At 47.3% G+C, this 14,399-nt stretch overlaps 2 protein-coding genes across 2 annotated transcripts; one reads left to right on the top strand and one right to left on the bottom strand.

Annotated features, from left to right (window-relative positions):
• Window positions 1-12: 12 nt before the first annotated feature.
• grk1a (G protein-coupled receptor kinase 1 a) lies at window positions 13-5,275 on the top strand. The gene is made up of 7 exons (XM_029640455.2): window positions 13-1,351; window positions 2,066-2,193; window positions 2,411-2,568; window positions 2,657-2,740; window positions 2,855-2,979; window positions 3,257-3,458; window positions 3,645-5,275. The coding sequence occupies exons 1-7, from the start codon at window positions 653-655 to the stop codon at window positions 3,932-3,934; spliced, it is 1,686 nt and encodes a 561-aa protein (XP_029496315.1). The 5' UTR covers window positions 13-652; the 3' UTR covers window positions 3,935-5,275.
• LOC115116054 (protein-lysine methyltransferase METTL21C) lies at window positions 5,252-12,569 on the bottom strand. The gene is made up of 3 exons (XM_029644542.2): window positions 11,353-12,569; window positions 6,086-6,203; window positions 5,252-5,938 (listed from the first exon to the last, which is right to left on the bottom strand). Exons 1-3 carry the CDS (start codon window positions 11,467-11,469, stop codon window positions 5,541-5,543), a joined length of 633 nt encoding a protein of 210 aa, XP_029500402.2. The 5' UTR covers window positions 11,470-12,569; the 3' UTR covers window positions 5,252-5,540.
• Window positions 12,570-14,399: the final 1,830 nt, after the last annotated feature.

Raw genomic sequence — 14,399 nt, 5'->3', positions numbered from 1 at the left:
ATAACCTCAAATAGGTCAAACATATGATATCCTTTGGGAATTTTCTTGTGCTGAAGGCTAGAGGGAGAGATAAACATTTTGCTTTCACCTTTCTGATCCTTCCATATCTATGAAGGCCAGGGGCCATTCTGATGTTTCCAGAGGTGTCAATTTTAGACTCTGCGCCTTACTCCCTCCCTCCCTTTTCTACTGTGCTGCTCCCTTGTGTGTTCTTTAGATAACAGGTGCTGCTCTGGCCTCCATGACACAGTCTGAATACATCAGTCACAGATTGGGCTCTCACTCTCAGCCTGAGGTATTAGGGAGTTAGTGGATAAAGGCATTACTGTCTGAAAGGTGCTGAGCCAGGTGTGTGTGAGAGATACGGGTAAAGCGCTCGGGTCAGGAGGAGGATCTTGTGTCCTCTGTCCTGCTGCTGGCACGGCTCTCCTTTTCCTTTCTCTTCCGCTGTTCATCTTTCCTCATCATTCCTCTCTAATCCTCCCCTTTTACTGTTTCACTCTTTCTCCTCTATCACCTTTTATTCACACTTCAACATATTCTTCGTAATCTCTTTATCTCACACTATCCCTCCTTGCCCCCCACTCTCCTTCACCATGCTCTCCCTCTGAGTGTCCTCGCTGTCGGCGACAGCCTCTCTCCCTCCGTTGCCATGGATTTGGGCAGCCTGACCACGGTGGTTGCCAACTCTGCCTACATAAGCGCCCGCGGCAGCTTCGATGGCTCCAACCCGGCAGCCTCGCGTGACAAGAAGTACCACGCCCGCCTCAAGCTGCCCCATATCACCGTGTGTGAGGGCCTCCAGGAAACCCTGGACCTAACCTTTCAGTCAGTCTGCGTGGAGCAGCCCATCGGCAAACGCCTGTTCCGCGAGTTCCTGGAGACGGCGCCCGAATACCACGGTCCTTGCCACTTGTGGCGGGATATCGAAGAGTACGACTTAGCCGAAGACACAGACCGGGCCCAGAAGGCATCTAGGATTGTCCAGCGTTACCTGGAATCCTCTGCTAAGCTCTACTGCCCCTTCCTGACCCCGGAGACCGTGACCCAGGTGAAGGAGGCACAGCAGGGGGCTGGGGACACCCTCTTTTCCCAGACACTGGTCTCGGTGCTGGGCTACCTCCAGGAAGTTCCCTACACCTTCTTCCTGGAGAGCATGTACCTGAAGAGGTTCCTGCAATGGAAGTGGCTGGAGATGCAGCCCATGGACCAAGACTGGTTCCAGGACTTCCGTGTGCTTGGGAAGGGGGGTTTCGGAGAGGTGTCTGCCTGCCAGATGAAGGCCACGGGGAAACTGTACGCCTGCAAGAAGCTCAACAAGAAGAGGCTGAAGAAGAGGAAAGGCTATGAGGTGAAAAGACTGGGTGGGAAGGAGGTAGTTTCTGAGGGTCTTTGGTATGGTCCATCATCTCTAGTCATGTGATACTTCCTGTATGATATCCGATGATATCCCAAGAGGAAATCAGTTCATTAGAATACAGGTCGCTTCTGTAGCCTATTAACGCTAGATCAAGCTGAGTCGCAATGACTATTGACATGTAAGGGTAGTGCTACAGTGTTTGGCCAGGTGTCATACCCTCTGTGACTGTGTTAGAACCCCTGTAATCTTGAGTGAAACGTTTGCCTCCGTCTTAGCTCTCTGTGTTAAACACAACAAAGGGATAGAGGGATTACGGAAAAGCTGTTCTCAATGGAACTGCTGGGGAAGGTTAGTCCATGTCCTTTACAGCTAGTACAATGCCCTGTTAAAATACCCCCTTGCTAAGGTCAATCACTGATATGATTAGATAGGTCAAAGCAAGGATTCCACTTCATATCTTTCACCTATTCAGGTGTTTGGTCAGTGATTACTTCAAGGATAATTGAGCATGGCCTACTGCTGAGATACTGTATATAACAACCAGATTGTCTCCCTAACAATGGGAGTCTTGGGAGCTTATCGCTGTATTCCCTCAGTGGACAGATTTTGACTGGAGTGGATCCTCTCGCTTTGCCTCTTTCGCTGCCTACCGGTATGAATTTGTGAGTGATGGTTACTATTGTCATGTTTGTCCCTCTACTCTAGGGGGCAATGGTGGAGAAGAGGATTCTTGCCAGGGTTCATAGTCGCTTCATCGTGTCACTGGCCTACGCTTTCCAGACCAAGGATGAGCTTTGCCTGGTTATGACCATCATGAATGGAGGAGACCTGAAGTACACACACACACACACACCTTATTTGTAACATGTTTGTTCCCATACTTCACATTTGAGTAATTTAGCAGACACACTTACAGGCGCAATTAGGGTTAAGTGCCTTGCTCAAGGGCACATCAACATATGTTTCACCTAGTCAGCTTGGGGATTCGAACCAGCGACCTTTCGGTTTCTGTCCCAACGTTCTTAACCACTAGGCTACCTGCCACCCCAGGTACCACATCTATCTGGTGGATGAGAACAACCCAGGGTTTGAGGAGCCCAGAGCCTGTTTCTACGCAGCTCAGATCATCCAGGGCATGGAGCACCTCCACCAGAAGAGAATCATCTACAGAGACCTCAAACCTGAGAACGTGCTGCTGGACAATGAAGGTACACAATGAGAGGTGTGCATGTACAGACAAACACACCCACACGCATGTGATGCTTGTGTGATGTGACGCTGTCCGTATGTCCTTAGGTAACGTGCGTATCTCTGACCTGGGTCTGGCAGTGGAGCTGAAGGAAAACCAGACAAAGATCAAAGGCTATGCCGGAACTCCAGGTCAGTCTCGGGCTGCAGCGGTCCGACCTCATCTCACAATGGGGTTTCACGTTTAGTGTCTCCAAGAGGTTCCGTATTGGCTCTTGTGACTGTCCTTTTGATATCTGCCCCCAGGGTTTATGGCCCCAGAGCTCCTGAAGGGGGAGAAGTATGACACCTCAGTGGACTATTTCACCCTAGGGGTCACACTGTTTGAGTTTATGGCCGCCAAGAACCCCTTCAGGGAACGCGGAGAGAAGGTAACCTGCTCTATCCCTCCTCCCTTTCATCCCTTCACACTGAAAGTGCACACCGGATAACAGTGTAGTTCGTCAATTCTGGTCGTGTAGAGCCACTGGAGTCTGAAGGCTTTCATTCCATCCCAGCATTTACACACCCGTCTTTGATTCTTCCTTCAAAATCCATCATTATTTGAATCAAGGGTGTGTCTGTGCAGGGTTGGAACAAAAGCCTGCACACCCGGTTGGTTTATGGCTTTGATGTACTGTTGCTAACCTGCGGTCATCTTCTGGTCAGGTTGAGAAGGAGGCACTAAAGGAGCGCATCATGACCGGGACAGTGGTCTACCCAGAGACATTCAGTGAGAACGCCAAGTCCATCTGCTCTGCGCTGCTGGAGAAACAGGTGGACAAGAGACTAGGTTTCAAGGACGGGACCTGTGACGAGATCAGGACACACCCCTTCTTCAGCGCCATCCACTGGACGAGACTGGATGCAGGTACCAACTGCTATTTCTAAGTGCTAACTGAACCAAATGTTAAGTTGTGTTTGTGAGCTGGATTTGGGCCATGATAATTTTGCTGTGTCACACTCTACAGCTGCCACAAAGACAGACTCCCATTCAGAAGCACACCATCCCTCCTTCTGGTAAGAGTCTCTCTAACCCCCTCCCTCTCTCCTACAGGCATCCTGCCCCCCCCGTTTGTCCCTGACTCCAAGGTGGTCTACGCCAAGGACCTGGATGACGTGGGGGAGTTCTCCTCGGTGAAGGGAGTGGGGCTGGACGACCCCGACCGCGTGTTCTTTGACGAGTTCTCCTCTGGGAACATTGCCATCCCCTGGCAGGAGGAGATGATTGAGACGGGGATCTATGGTGAGCTCAACGTGTGGGGACCCGCAGGCACCATACCCAACGACCTGCGCAGAGAGTCCATCTTGGAACAGCCCAAGTCATCCACCTGCTGCTTGGCGTGATTGTCTCTTTGGAAACGGAGGACGAAGAAGGGAGCTCAGACGTTCCGGATCAGACCAACCGTAGCTCTTTGAGGTTGTGTTTAGTACATGCGGAAGTGCTGCCAACTGAATATTTTTTTGAACGCTTTACATTTAGAGTAGAACAATGAGAGAAACTGTAAAAAAAGAAGAAAAAAACATATACCTCAAAGGGCATTGATGGGATCGTGACAACACCTGGACCCAGACAAACACTCAAAACAGTCCAGAACAGCAAATCAGGTTCTACACAATGACGTTACCATGGAGATGGAACTCCTGAGTGGCATGGCATTCTGACTGTTCATTGGTTGAGATTGAGAGAGTGTTCCGCTGCTCTTAGAGTGAAACTGTTAGATGGACTTTGGACCTTTGTACTTCAGTTGGGCCCAGCAATAGATATTCTGTATTCTCAAAGCATACTGACAGATCATTTAGCAGCATCAAGATATAAGTGTGTGTGTAAGTGAGAGAAAACGAGATGCTTTCTGATTCTGCTCACTATAACACTAGTGAAATGTGCTAAGTAACATGAAATCTTGCAGTTCTCTAAATATGTCGATATACACTGAATCTACCAAACATCAGGAACACCTTCCCAATATTGAGTTGCCCCCCCCCCTCAGAACAGCCCCAATTGATCGGGCATGAACTCTACAAGGTGTCACAGGGATGCTGGCCCGTGTTGACTCCAATGCTTCACACATTTGTGTCAAGTTGGCTGGATGTCCTTTGGGTAGGAGGACCATTCTTATTACATACGGGAAAATGTTGAGCGTGAAAAACCCAGCAGCGTTGCAGTTCTTGACACCTACTACCATACCCTGTTCAAAGGCACTTCAATGTTTTGTCTTGCCCATTCACCCTCTGAATGGCACACATACACAATCCTTGTCTCAGTTGTCTCTAGGCTTAAAAATCCTTCTTTAACCTGTCTCCTCCCCTTCATCTACACTGATTTGAAGTGGATTTAACAAGTGACATCAATAAGGGATTATAACTTTGGAAAGAGCACTTGTTAATGTTTTCTGTACTCAGTGTAAATGCTTACCTTCTTGAACTAGTCTGTTTTCATGTATAGTGGAAAAGGGTTTGTTTACCATTGTCATAAATGCAGGTGATACTGTCTCTAGTAGATGTCTATGTACATATAGTAACTTTAGAATATCTGTGTTGATGCCAATGCAGACTATATGCGTAAGTAGCGAGAAATGAACACATTTTTCACACTGTAGTGCAAAGCACATTTATTTACAAAACATTTGTCAATGTATCAAATGTATGAAAAAACATTGGTAGATAAAATTGCATTTTGAAAAGTCACATGGTTTAGATTCATTTTGGTTTCTGGGTTTTTTGCAGGACACGGGTTGTAAATATAATGTAGCTCACAGCAATGTCCTTGAAACCCAGAATCTGCTTTTGTTATCCGTCTAATATGAATGTACCCACACAATGGGCTCCAGGCAGTCTGTAGTGAGCTCCTGTTTCATCCATCCACAGTGGAACAATCTCTCTTATTTCTCTTTCTCAACACTTTTCCTCTGAGTCTCCTCTTACTCCCTGGTATCTCCATTCTATCCTCTCTTCACTCTCGTGCCGTGGCCTTGAAGATCATCACGTCCCCCTCCTTTTGCTCTGTCATCAGTGTTGTATCAAAACAACTCTTAAATCTCTCTGTGAACTTCAGGTCTGACTGGAACCTCACCTTATTGGCCCACATCAGCGTGGTGCCACTTCCTGGTTTGCAGAAGTGGTGCATGGTCACCAGCAGCTCCTCCAGGTAGTTGTGGTGATACACTACATCGGCTGCCAGCACGTAGTCATAGTGACAGGAAGTGCTGGGGAAGTCTTTCTCAAGGTCCTGACCCCAGGTGAGGGCAGTCACCTGGGGCGTGTAGCGGCAGCGGCCCTTGGAGTTCCAAGAGAGGTTAAAGGTCAGATTGGGAAGGATTTCGGGTAGGTCGGTGGCCGTTACCCAGGCACCTGTAAAACAGGACACAAGGGGAACAGTCAGGGAAATGGAATCAGTCTGTCAAACCATATCACCAACTGACAGACTCATCTAGTAGACTGGCCAATGACCATTATACAGTTAGCCAGACAGAAAAAGAGACAGATGGACAGACTCACCCAGTAGACTAGCCACAATAGACAGTAAGCCTGTCCCTGCTCCAATCTCCAGTACCGCTTTATCCAGGAGATTCACCTGCTGCCGGTTATTCTCCAGGAACTGACTTAGAGCCACCGCCTACCCATACACACGCACAAACACATCATCACCAGCAGCGACCGCATTGTTATCATCATCACTGCGATCAACATCTACACACAATGATAGATAGAGCAACCCAGATCAGTCGATATGAATTAAAGGCACAGTGCAGTCAAAATTCTGTTTTTGCTGTATTTTATATCACATCGCACAACAGCTGATGAAACTAACACTGTAAATGTGTGTTGATTGAAAATACAATCTACGCGGGAGTTTCTGCTTTCCATGGTGACATCACCATGCAGTAAATTGGTTAATAGACCAACAGTGTGCCAAACCTCTCTGCCAATAACAGCTTTCACTCCACACGAAGACCACTCCCAGACAGTCCTAGCTAAATTGTTGCTTGAGAAATATACTGAACAAATATATAAACGCAAGTGTCAAAGATTTTACTCAGTTACAGTTCATATAAGGCAGGTATTCCCAAACTGGGGTACGTACGCGCAATGCCATCATGGTTACGCCAAATAAAAAGGTGAAAAACAAAAAGTTCACATTTTCAAACAGCACATTTTATATTTTCCAATGGGGCTATACGTTTGGGTGAGGATTTTTTCTTGCCTGAGTAGCCTCGTTTCACTGCCAAAAATTAAAAAATCAACCGTCTAGTGTTCAGCAAAACTTTTATTTTATTTTTTATTTCACCTTTATTTAACCAGGTAGGCCAGTTGAGAACAAGTTCTCATTTACAACTGCGACCTGGCCAAGATAAAGCTAAGCAGTGCGACAAAAACAACAGTGTGTGCAAATGAGGTAAGAAATAACAACACAATGTCAAATACAGGTAGCCTAGTCAAATATAATTAACATCCAACCACATTAACTGTTACTCTCTCGCAGGAAACCTTCACTCTTGCGTAGACATTTAGAAACATGACAATTTGAAAAATAAGCCACAGGAGTTTTTTGAGTGAGAATGAAGGTGACTTTTGAGTAGTAAGACATGTATGGCCCAGACGGCTGCAGGCCCAGACGGCATCCTCCGGCCCAGACGGCTGCAGGCCCAGACTGCATCCCCAGCCGCGCCCTCAGAGCATGCGCAGACCAGCTGGCCGGTGTGTTTACGGACATATTCAATCAATCCCTATACCAGTCTGCTGTTCCCACCTGCTTCAAGAGGGCCACCATTGTTCCTGTTCCCAAGAAAGCTAAGGTAACTGAGCTAAACGACTACCGCCCCTTAGCACTCACTTCCGTCATCATGAAGTGCTTTGAGAGACTAGTCAAGGACCATATCACCTCCACCCTACCTGACACCCTAGACCCACTCCAATTTGCTTACCGCCCAAATAGGTCCACAGACGATGCAATCTCAACCACACTGCACACTGCCCTAACCCATCTGGACAAGAGGAATACCTATGTGAGAATGCTGTTCATCGACTACAGCTCGGCATTCAACACCATAGTACCCTCCAAGCTCGTCATCAAGCTCGAGACCCTGGGTCTCGACCCCGCCCTGTGCAACTGGGTACTGGACTTCCTGACGGGCCGCCCCCAGGTGGTGAGGGTAGGCAACAACATCTCCTCCCCGCTGATCCTCAACACGGGGGCCCCACAAGGGTGCGTTCTGAGCCCTCTCCTGTACTCCCTGTTCACCCACGACTGCGTGGTAGGCTTGATTACCAACAACGACGAGACGGCCTACAGGGAGGAGGTGAGGGCCCTCGGAGTGTGGTGTCAGGAAAATAACCTCACACTCAACGTCAACAAAACTAAGGAGATGATTGTGGACTTCAGGAAACAGCAGAGGGAACACCCCCCTATCCACATCGATGGAACAGTAGTGGAGAGGGTAGCAAGTTTTAAGTTCCTCGGCATACACATCACAGACAAACTGAATTGGTCCACTCACACAGACAGCGTCGTGAAGAAGGCGCAGCAGCGCCTCTTCAACCTCAGGAGGCTGAAGAAATTCGGCTTGTCACCAAAAGCACTCACAAACTTCTGCAGATGCACAATCGAGAGCATCCTGGCGGGCTGTATCACCGCCTGGTACGGCAACTGCTCCGCCCTCAACCGTAAGGCTCTCCAGAGGGTAGTGAGGTCTGCACAACGCATCACCGGGGGCAAACTACCTTCCCTCCAGGACACCTACACCACCCGATGTTACAGGAAGGCCATAAAGATCATCAAGGACATCAACCACCCGAGCCACTGCCTGTTCACCCCGCTATCATCCAAAAGGCGAGGTCAGTACAGGTGCATCAAAGCTGGGACCGAGAGACTGAAAAACAGCTTCTATCTCAAGGCCATCAGACTGTTAAACAGCCACCACTAACATTGAGTGGCTGCTGCCAACACACTGACATTGACGCTGACCCAACTCCAGCCACTTTAATAATGGGAATTGATGGGAAATGATGTAAATATATCACTAGCCACTTTAAGCAATGCTACCTTATATAATGTTACTTACCCTACATTATTCATCTCATATGCATACGTATATACTGTACTCTATATCATCGACTGCATCCTTATGTAATACATGTATCACTAGCCACTTTAACTATGCCACTTTGTTTACTTTGTCTACATACTCATCTCATATGTATATACTGTACTCGATACCATCTACTGTATGCTGCCCTGTACCATCACTCATTCATATATCCTTATGTACATATTCTTTATCCCCTTACACTGTGTATAAGACAGTAGTTTTGGAATTGTTAGTTAGATTACTTGTTGGTTATTACTGCATTGTCGGAACTAGAAGCACAAGCATTTCGCTACACTCGCACTAACATCTGCTAACCATGTGTATGTGACAAATAAAATTTGATTTGATTTGTATAAAAGCAACAGATATCATTAATGAGAAGGGGCTAGAAGTGTCTTATATGGTGAGCTACCGAGTGACTAGGACAGGCGAGCCCCATACTATTTTGGAGGACTTAAATCTTCCTGCTGCCCCAGATATTGCTGGGACAATGCTGGATGAAAAGGCCAAAAAAACTATACAGACAATGCCTTCATCAAACAACACTGTTTCATGATGCATCAGTGACATGGCAGGAGATGTTTTGAAACAATTACTGCTTTGCATATAAGCCAGTGAATTCTATGTGTTACAGCTCGATGAGTCAACAGACGTGGCAGGCCTGGCACAGCTCCTGGTATGTCTGTTACGTTTATGGGGGTCAATTAAGGAAGACATCCCCCTCTACAAACCATTGGAAACCAGGACAACATGAGAGAATATTTGAAACTACTGGACATCTTTGTGACATCAAATGGACTTTGGTGGTCAGGATGTGTTGGTATCTGGTATCTGTACTGATGGCGCAAAAGCCATGACAGGGAGACATAGTGGAGTGGTAACGCGTATGCAAGCAGTTGCTCCCGGTGCCACTTGGGTACACTGCAGCATCCACCGAGAGGCTCTTGCTGCCAAGGGAATGCCTGACAGCTTGAAATGTGTTTTGGACACTACAGTGAAAATGGTTAATGTTGTTAAAGCAAGGCCCCTGAACTCTTGTAGATGTTCTGCATTATGCAATGATATGGGCAGCGACCATGTAACGCTTTTATCAAGGGGCAAAGTATTGACACTTTTTTTTTTTAATTGAGAGACTGGCTTAAAGTTTTCTTTACTGACCATAATTTTCACTTGTCTGACCGCTTGCATGATTATGAGTTTCTCACACGACTGGTCTGTTTGGGTGATGTTTTTTCTCGCCTGAATGATCTGAATCTACGCAATTTATTCAATGTGCGGGACAAAATTGAGGCTATGATTAAGAAGTTGGAGCTCTTCTTTTTCTGTATTAACAAGGACAACACACAGGTCTTTCCATCATTGTATGATTGTTTGTGTGCAAGTGAACTCGAGCTTACGGACAATGTCAAATGTGATATAGTGAAGCACCTCAGTGAGCTGGGTGCGCAATTACGCAGGTACTTTCCAGAAACGGACGACACAAACAACTGGATTCAAATCAAATCAAATCAAATCAAATTTTATTTGTCACATACACATGGTTAGCAGATGTTAATGCGAGTGTAGCGAAATGCTTGTGCTTCTAGTTCCGACAATGCAGTGATAACCAACAAGTAATCTAACTAACAATTCTAAAACTACTGTCTTATACACAGTGTAAGGGGATAAAGAATATGTACATAAGGATATATGAGTGAGTGATGGTACAGAGCAGCATACAGTAGATGGTATCGAGTACAGTATATACATATGAGATGAGTATGTAGACAAAGTAAACAAAGTGGCATAGTTAAAGTGGCTAGTGATACATGTATTACATAAGGATGCAGTCGATGATGTAGAGTACAGTATATACGTATGCATATGAGATGAATAATGTAGGGTAAGTAACATTATATAAGGTAGCATTGTTTAAAGTGGCTAGTGATATATTTACATCATTTCCCATCAATTCCCATTATTAAAGTGGCTGGAGTTGGGTCAGTGTCAATGACAGTGTGTTGGCAGCAGCCACTCAATGGTGGCTGTTTAACAGTCTGATAGCCTTGAGATAGAAGCTGTTTTTCAGTCTCTCAGTCCCAGCTTTGATGCACCTGTACTGACCTCGCCTTCTGGATGATAGCGGGGTGAACAGGCAGTGGTTCGGGTGGTTGATGTCCTTGATGATCTTTATGGCCTTCCTGTAACATCGGGTGGTGTAGGTGTTATCCCGTTCATGCCCTGCCTACAGTCCACTTACCGATATCTGAACAAGAGAGCCTCATCGAAGTTGCAACAAGCTGTTCTGTGAAAATGTAATTTAATCAGAAGCCACTGTCAGATTTCTGGATAGAGCTGTGCTCAGTTTCAACATTTGAGAGTGCGTTGACCCTGGTGCTAGAGGTGGTACTCAGCTGGAGGTTGAATGTTTGAAGGGTAATGGGACTATAAAAGTTTAGGCCCTAAGCTATGGATTTGACATGACTGGGCAGGGGCACAGCCATGGGTGGGTCTGGGAGAGCATAGGCCCACCCCACCCACTTGGGAGCTAGGCCGACCCACGGGGAGCCAGGCCCAGCCAATCAGAATTAGTTTTCCCCCACAGAAGGGTTTTATTACAGACATAAATACTTAGCACCCCCTGCTGCATTGCCTTTAAGTTCAATCATCATGTTGCTGAGTGTCTTTTGAACTCACCCCTGGCCAGACAAAGGCGCCATAGGAGTCCAGAGACTCTCTAATGCAGATTTCATGACCAGCGATAAGGAAAAACTCCTTCCCCAGGGTGTAGGAAACACTGGACTCCCTGGCCATCTGCTTACAGTCAGACACCACTGTAGAGGACAGGACCACAACATAACCAGGTACACTACACACCACACTGGACGGCCAACTGTTAATAACCAGTACTACACACGGTCACAACATAACTAAGACTGACTGTTACACACAACAGCATCAGAACCACAACACAACCACACAGGACTGCTGATATAATTGACCGTGACCACTAGAACACATTCACCATTCCTTACTGTTAGGGTTAGGAAACCACTGCTTGCGTTCAGCTTGTGTTCCATTTTCCATCACCTGTGGTCTCTCTTCTTCTTCCTCGTTCTCACCCGGCTCTCCGTCTGTCCTCTCCTTCTTGGGATCCTCTTGGTCTGGCTGTTTGACTGTAGAGGGGATCTCCATCGCCACAGAACACTGTCGACATTAGACAAAACTTTAGTTGACCTTGTGTGTGCGTCCATCCGTACATGTGTGTGTAAATACTGTATTGGTTAGGTTACATGTTACATGTGTGTAAATCCAGCCAAGGAAGCTTGGACTGGGCTATGATGAACTGGGCTCTTTTCCTTTATATCCCCTGGGTCTGGTTGTCTGGGTTCGGGCCCAGAGAAATACTTATTTATAACCAACCATCAGCAGACCACTCGGACTCTGGAGGGAAATACCTGCCATAGCTTAGGACTCACCACTGAACGTCCTCAGTTCCATGCACTTAGTTTCTCTTCTCCACACACAATCACCAGACATCACATCAAACATTGTTAGCTAAGATGGTGTTAGTATTAGAAATGGAGCAGCATTAGTACCAAGGTTTTTAGAGACTCAAAATCTGCATTTCCCTACAGGATTTTACCCCAGTGTTTTACCCCAAAGGCTAGGACTTTTCTGTTTCCATCTACGCGGGCCGGCACCCGTGTCTCACTGGGCCACGGCTCCGGCAGACCAGCTCTCACTTGGGGATAAAGCCAGGCCACTGGTACTTTTCAGCTGGCATTTACATAACACTTGTTAACCGTAAACTTCAAGATCTTCTCACAAAGCAACTGTTCTGATTATGCAGAAGTTGTTGATTCTGCTCTTCACATGTCCTCACTGTCAACCCTGGCTATGGAAACACAACATAAGGGTGTGTATACACTAGTGGAACACTGGTGCTACAGTAAAAAAACAGCAGAAGACACTGATGCAAACACATGAATAGACACATATTGATGTTCACGGGGGCTTGCAGACTCCAGAGAGATGAATAAAGTTCCATGGAAGTGAACAAACAGGAGGGTGTTGTCTGTGATACAGACCTGTATGTGGTGGTTGTCTCAGTCTCTGTCTCTCTCTGTCTTTGTGACTGTTCTACTGCATCCTGTTTATACCTGGGCAGCATCCCTTCAAACACGCCCCCAAAATCACTGAGCTATAATAGGGGAGAGAGAGGCAGAAAGTCAGACAGACTAAGCTAGTATGATAGTGACAGACCGACAGACAGAGTGAGAAGCAAATGAAATACTGCCTAAAGTGAAATTCCCTCTTTGATCCCACTCACATGGAGCCAAGTAAAGTCCACATTTTCAGAGACGTGTGTGTTAGACTGAGGCTTCTGCGTGATGTGACACATCTGCCATAGTGCTCAGCAATAGCGGCTCTGAGTCAGAGCCCTTCACTGGGGAGACATGGGTCAAACAGAGCAGGATCATCGCGCCCACCCTGTTTGCTGTCTTCATTGCTGCCATCTTCCACCACATTGGCCAAGACCTGTCACAGGAAATTAAAATCATGTACCGAACAAATGGCAGGATGTACAACCTCAACAGGTTCAAGGTCAAAAAACGTCTTCACCGTCACCATCATGGTGCTTCGGTGTCCTGACAACAATGCCTTTGCAGCACACTCCGAAGCAGACCTCCAGTGTGTCCTGGATGCCTTTGCAGCACACTCCGAAGCAGACCTCCAGTGTGTCCTGGATGCCTTTGCAGCACTCTCCGAAGCAGACCTCCAGTGTGTCCTGGATGCCTTTGCAGCACACTCCGAAGCAGACCTCCAGTGTGTCCTGGATGCCTTTGCAGCACACTCCGAAGCAGACCTCCAGTGTGTCCTGGATGCCTCCAGTTGTCCTGGATGCCTTTGCAGCACTCCGAAGCAGACCTCCAGTGTGTCCTGGATGCCTTTGCAGCACACTCCGAAGCAGACCTCCAGTGTGTCCTGGATGCCTTTGCAGCACTCTCCGAAGCAGACCTCCAGTGTGTCCTGGATGCCTTTGCAGCACTCTCCGAAGCAGACCTCCAGTGTGTCCTGGATGCCTTTGCAGCACACTCCGAAGCAGACCTCCAGTGTGTCCTGGATGCCTTTGCAGCATGCCTTTGCTGGAGCACACTCCGAAGCAGACCTCCAGTGTCCTGATGCCTTTGCAGATGCAGACCTTTGTCCTGGATGCCTTTGCAGCACTCTCCGAAGCAGACCTCCAGTGTGTCCTGGATGCCTTTGCAGCACACTCCGAAGCAGACCTCCAGTGTGTACTGGATGCCTTTGCAGCACCCCCCGAAGCAGACCTCCAGTGTGTCCTGGATGCCTTTGCAGCAGACTCCGAAGCAGACCTCCAGTGTGTCCTGGATGCCTTTGCCAAGGCCTACAGGCTCCTGGATCTAGCCCTGAATTTAAAGGAGACTCAAATCCTTCAACAACCCCCCTACTCCGCCCACAATACAGGTTGACAATAACACCCTTGAAAATGTGGAACACTTCCCATACCTCGGCAGCCTTCTCTCCTCCAAAACCTACAAATACCCTACAGTGAAATACACCTGTTGTGTTCAGTGCATGTGACAAATACAATTTGATTTCATTTGATTTTTGATTTGACTGAGTGACAGCAAACTTGGCTGCCCCCTGCAGTTGAGGACAGGCACACAAACATCCATCCTCGCGCTGCTCCTAATCTGCAGTTTTGTTTTGCAGTG

This window comes from Oncorhynchus nerka, linkage group LG3 (assembly GCF_034236695.1).
Source record: "Oncorhynchus nerka isolate Pitt River linkage group LG3, Oner_Uvic_2.0, whole genome shotgun sequence".
Taxonomy (NCBI): domain Eukaryota; kingdom Metazoa; phylum Chordata; class Actinopteri; order Salmoniformes; family Salmonidae; genus Oncorhynchus; species Oncorhynchus nerka.
Note: the sequence above shows the minus strand (reverse complement) of the source record. Positions and strands in the feature narration are given on the sequence as shown.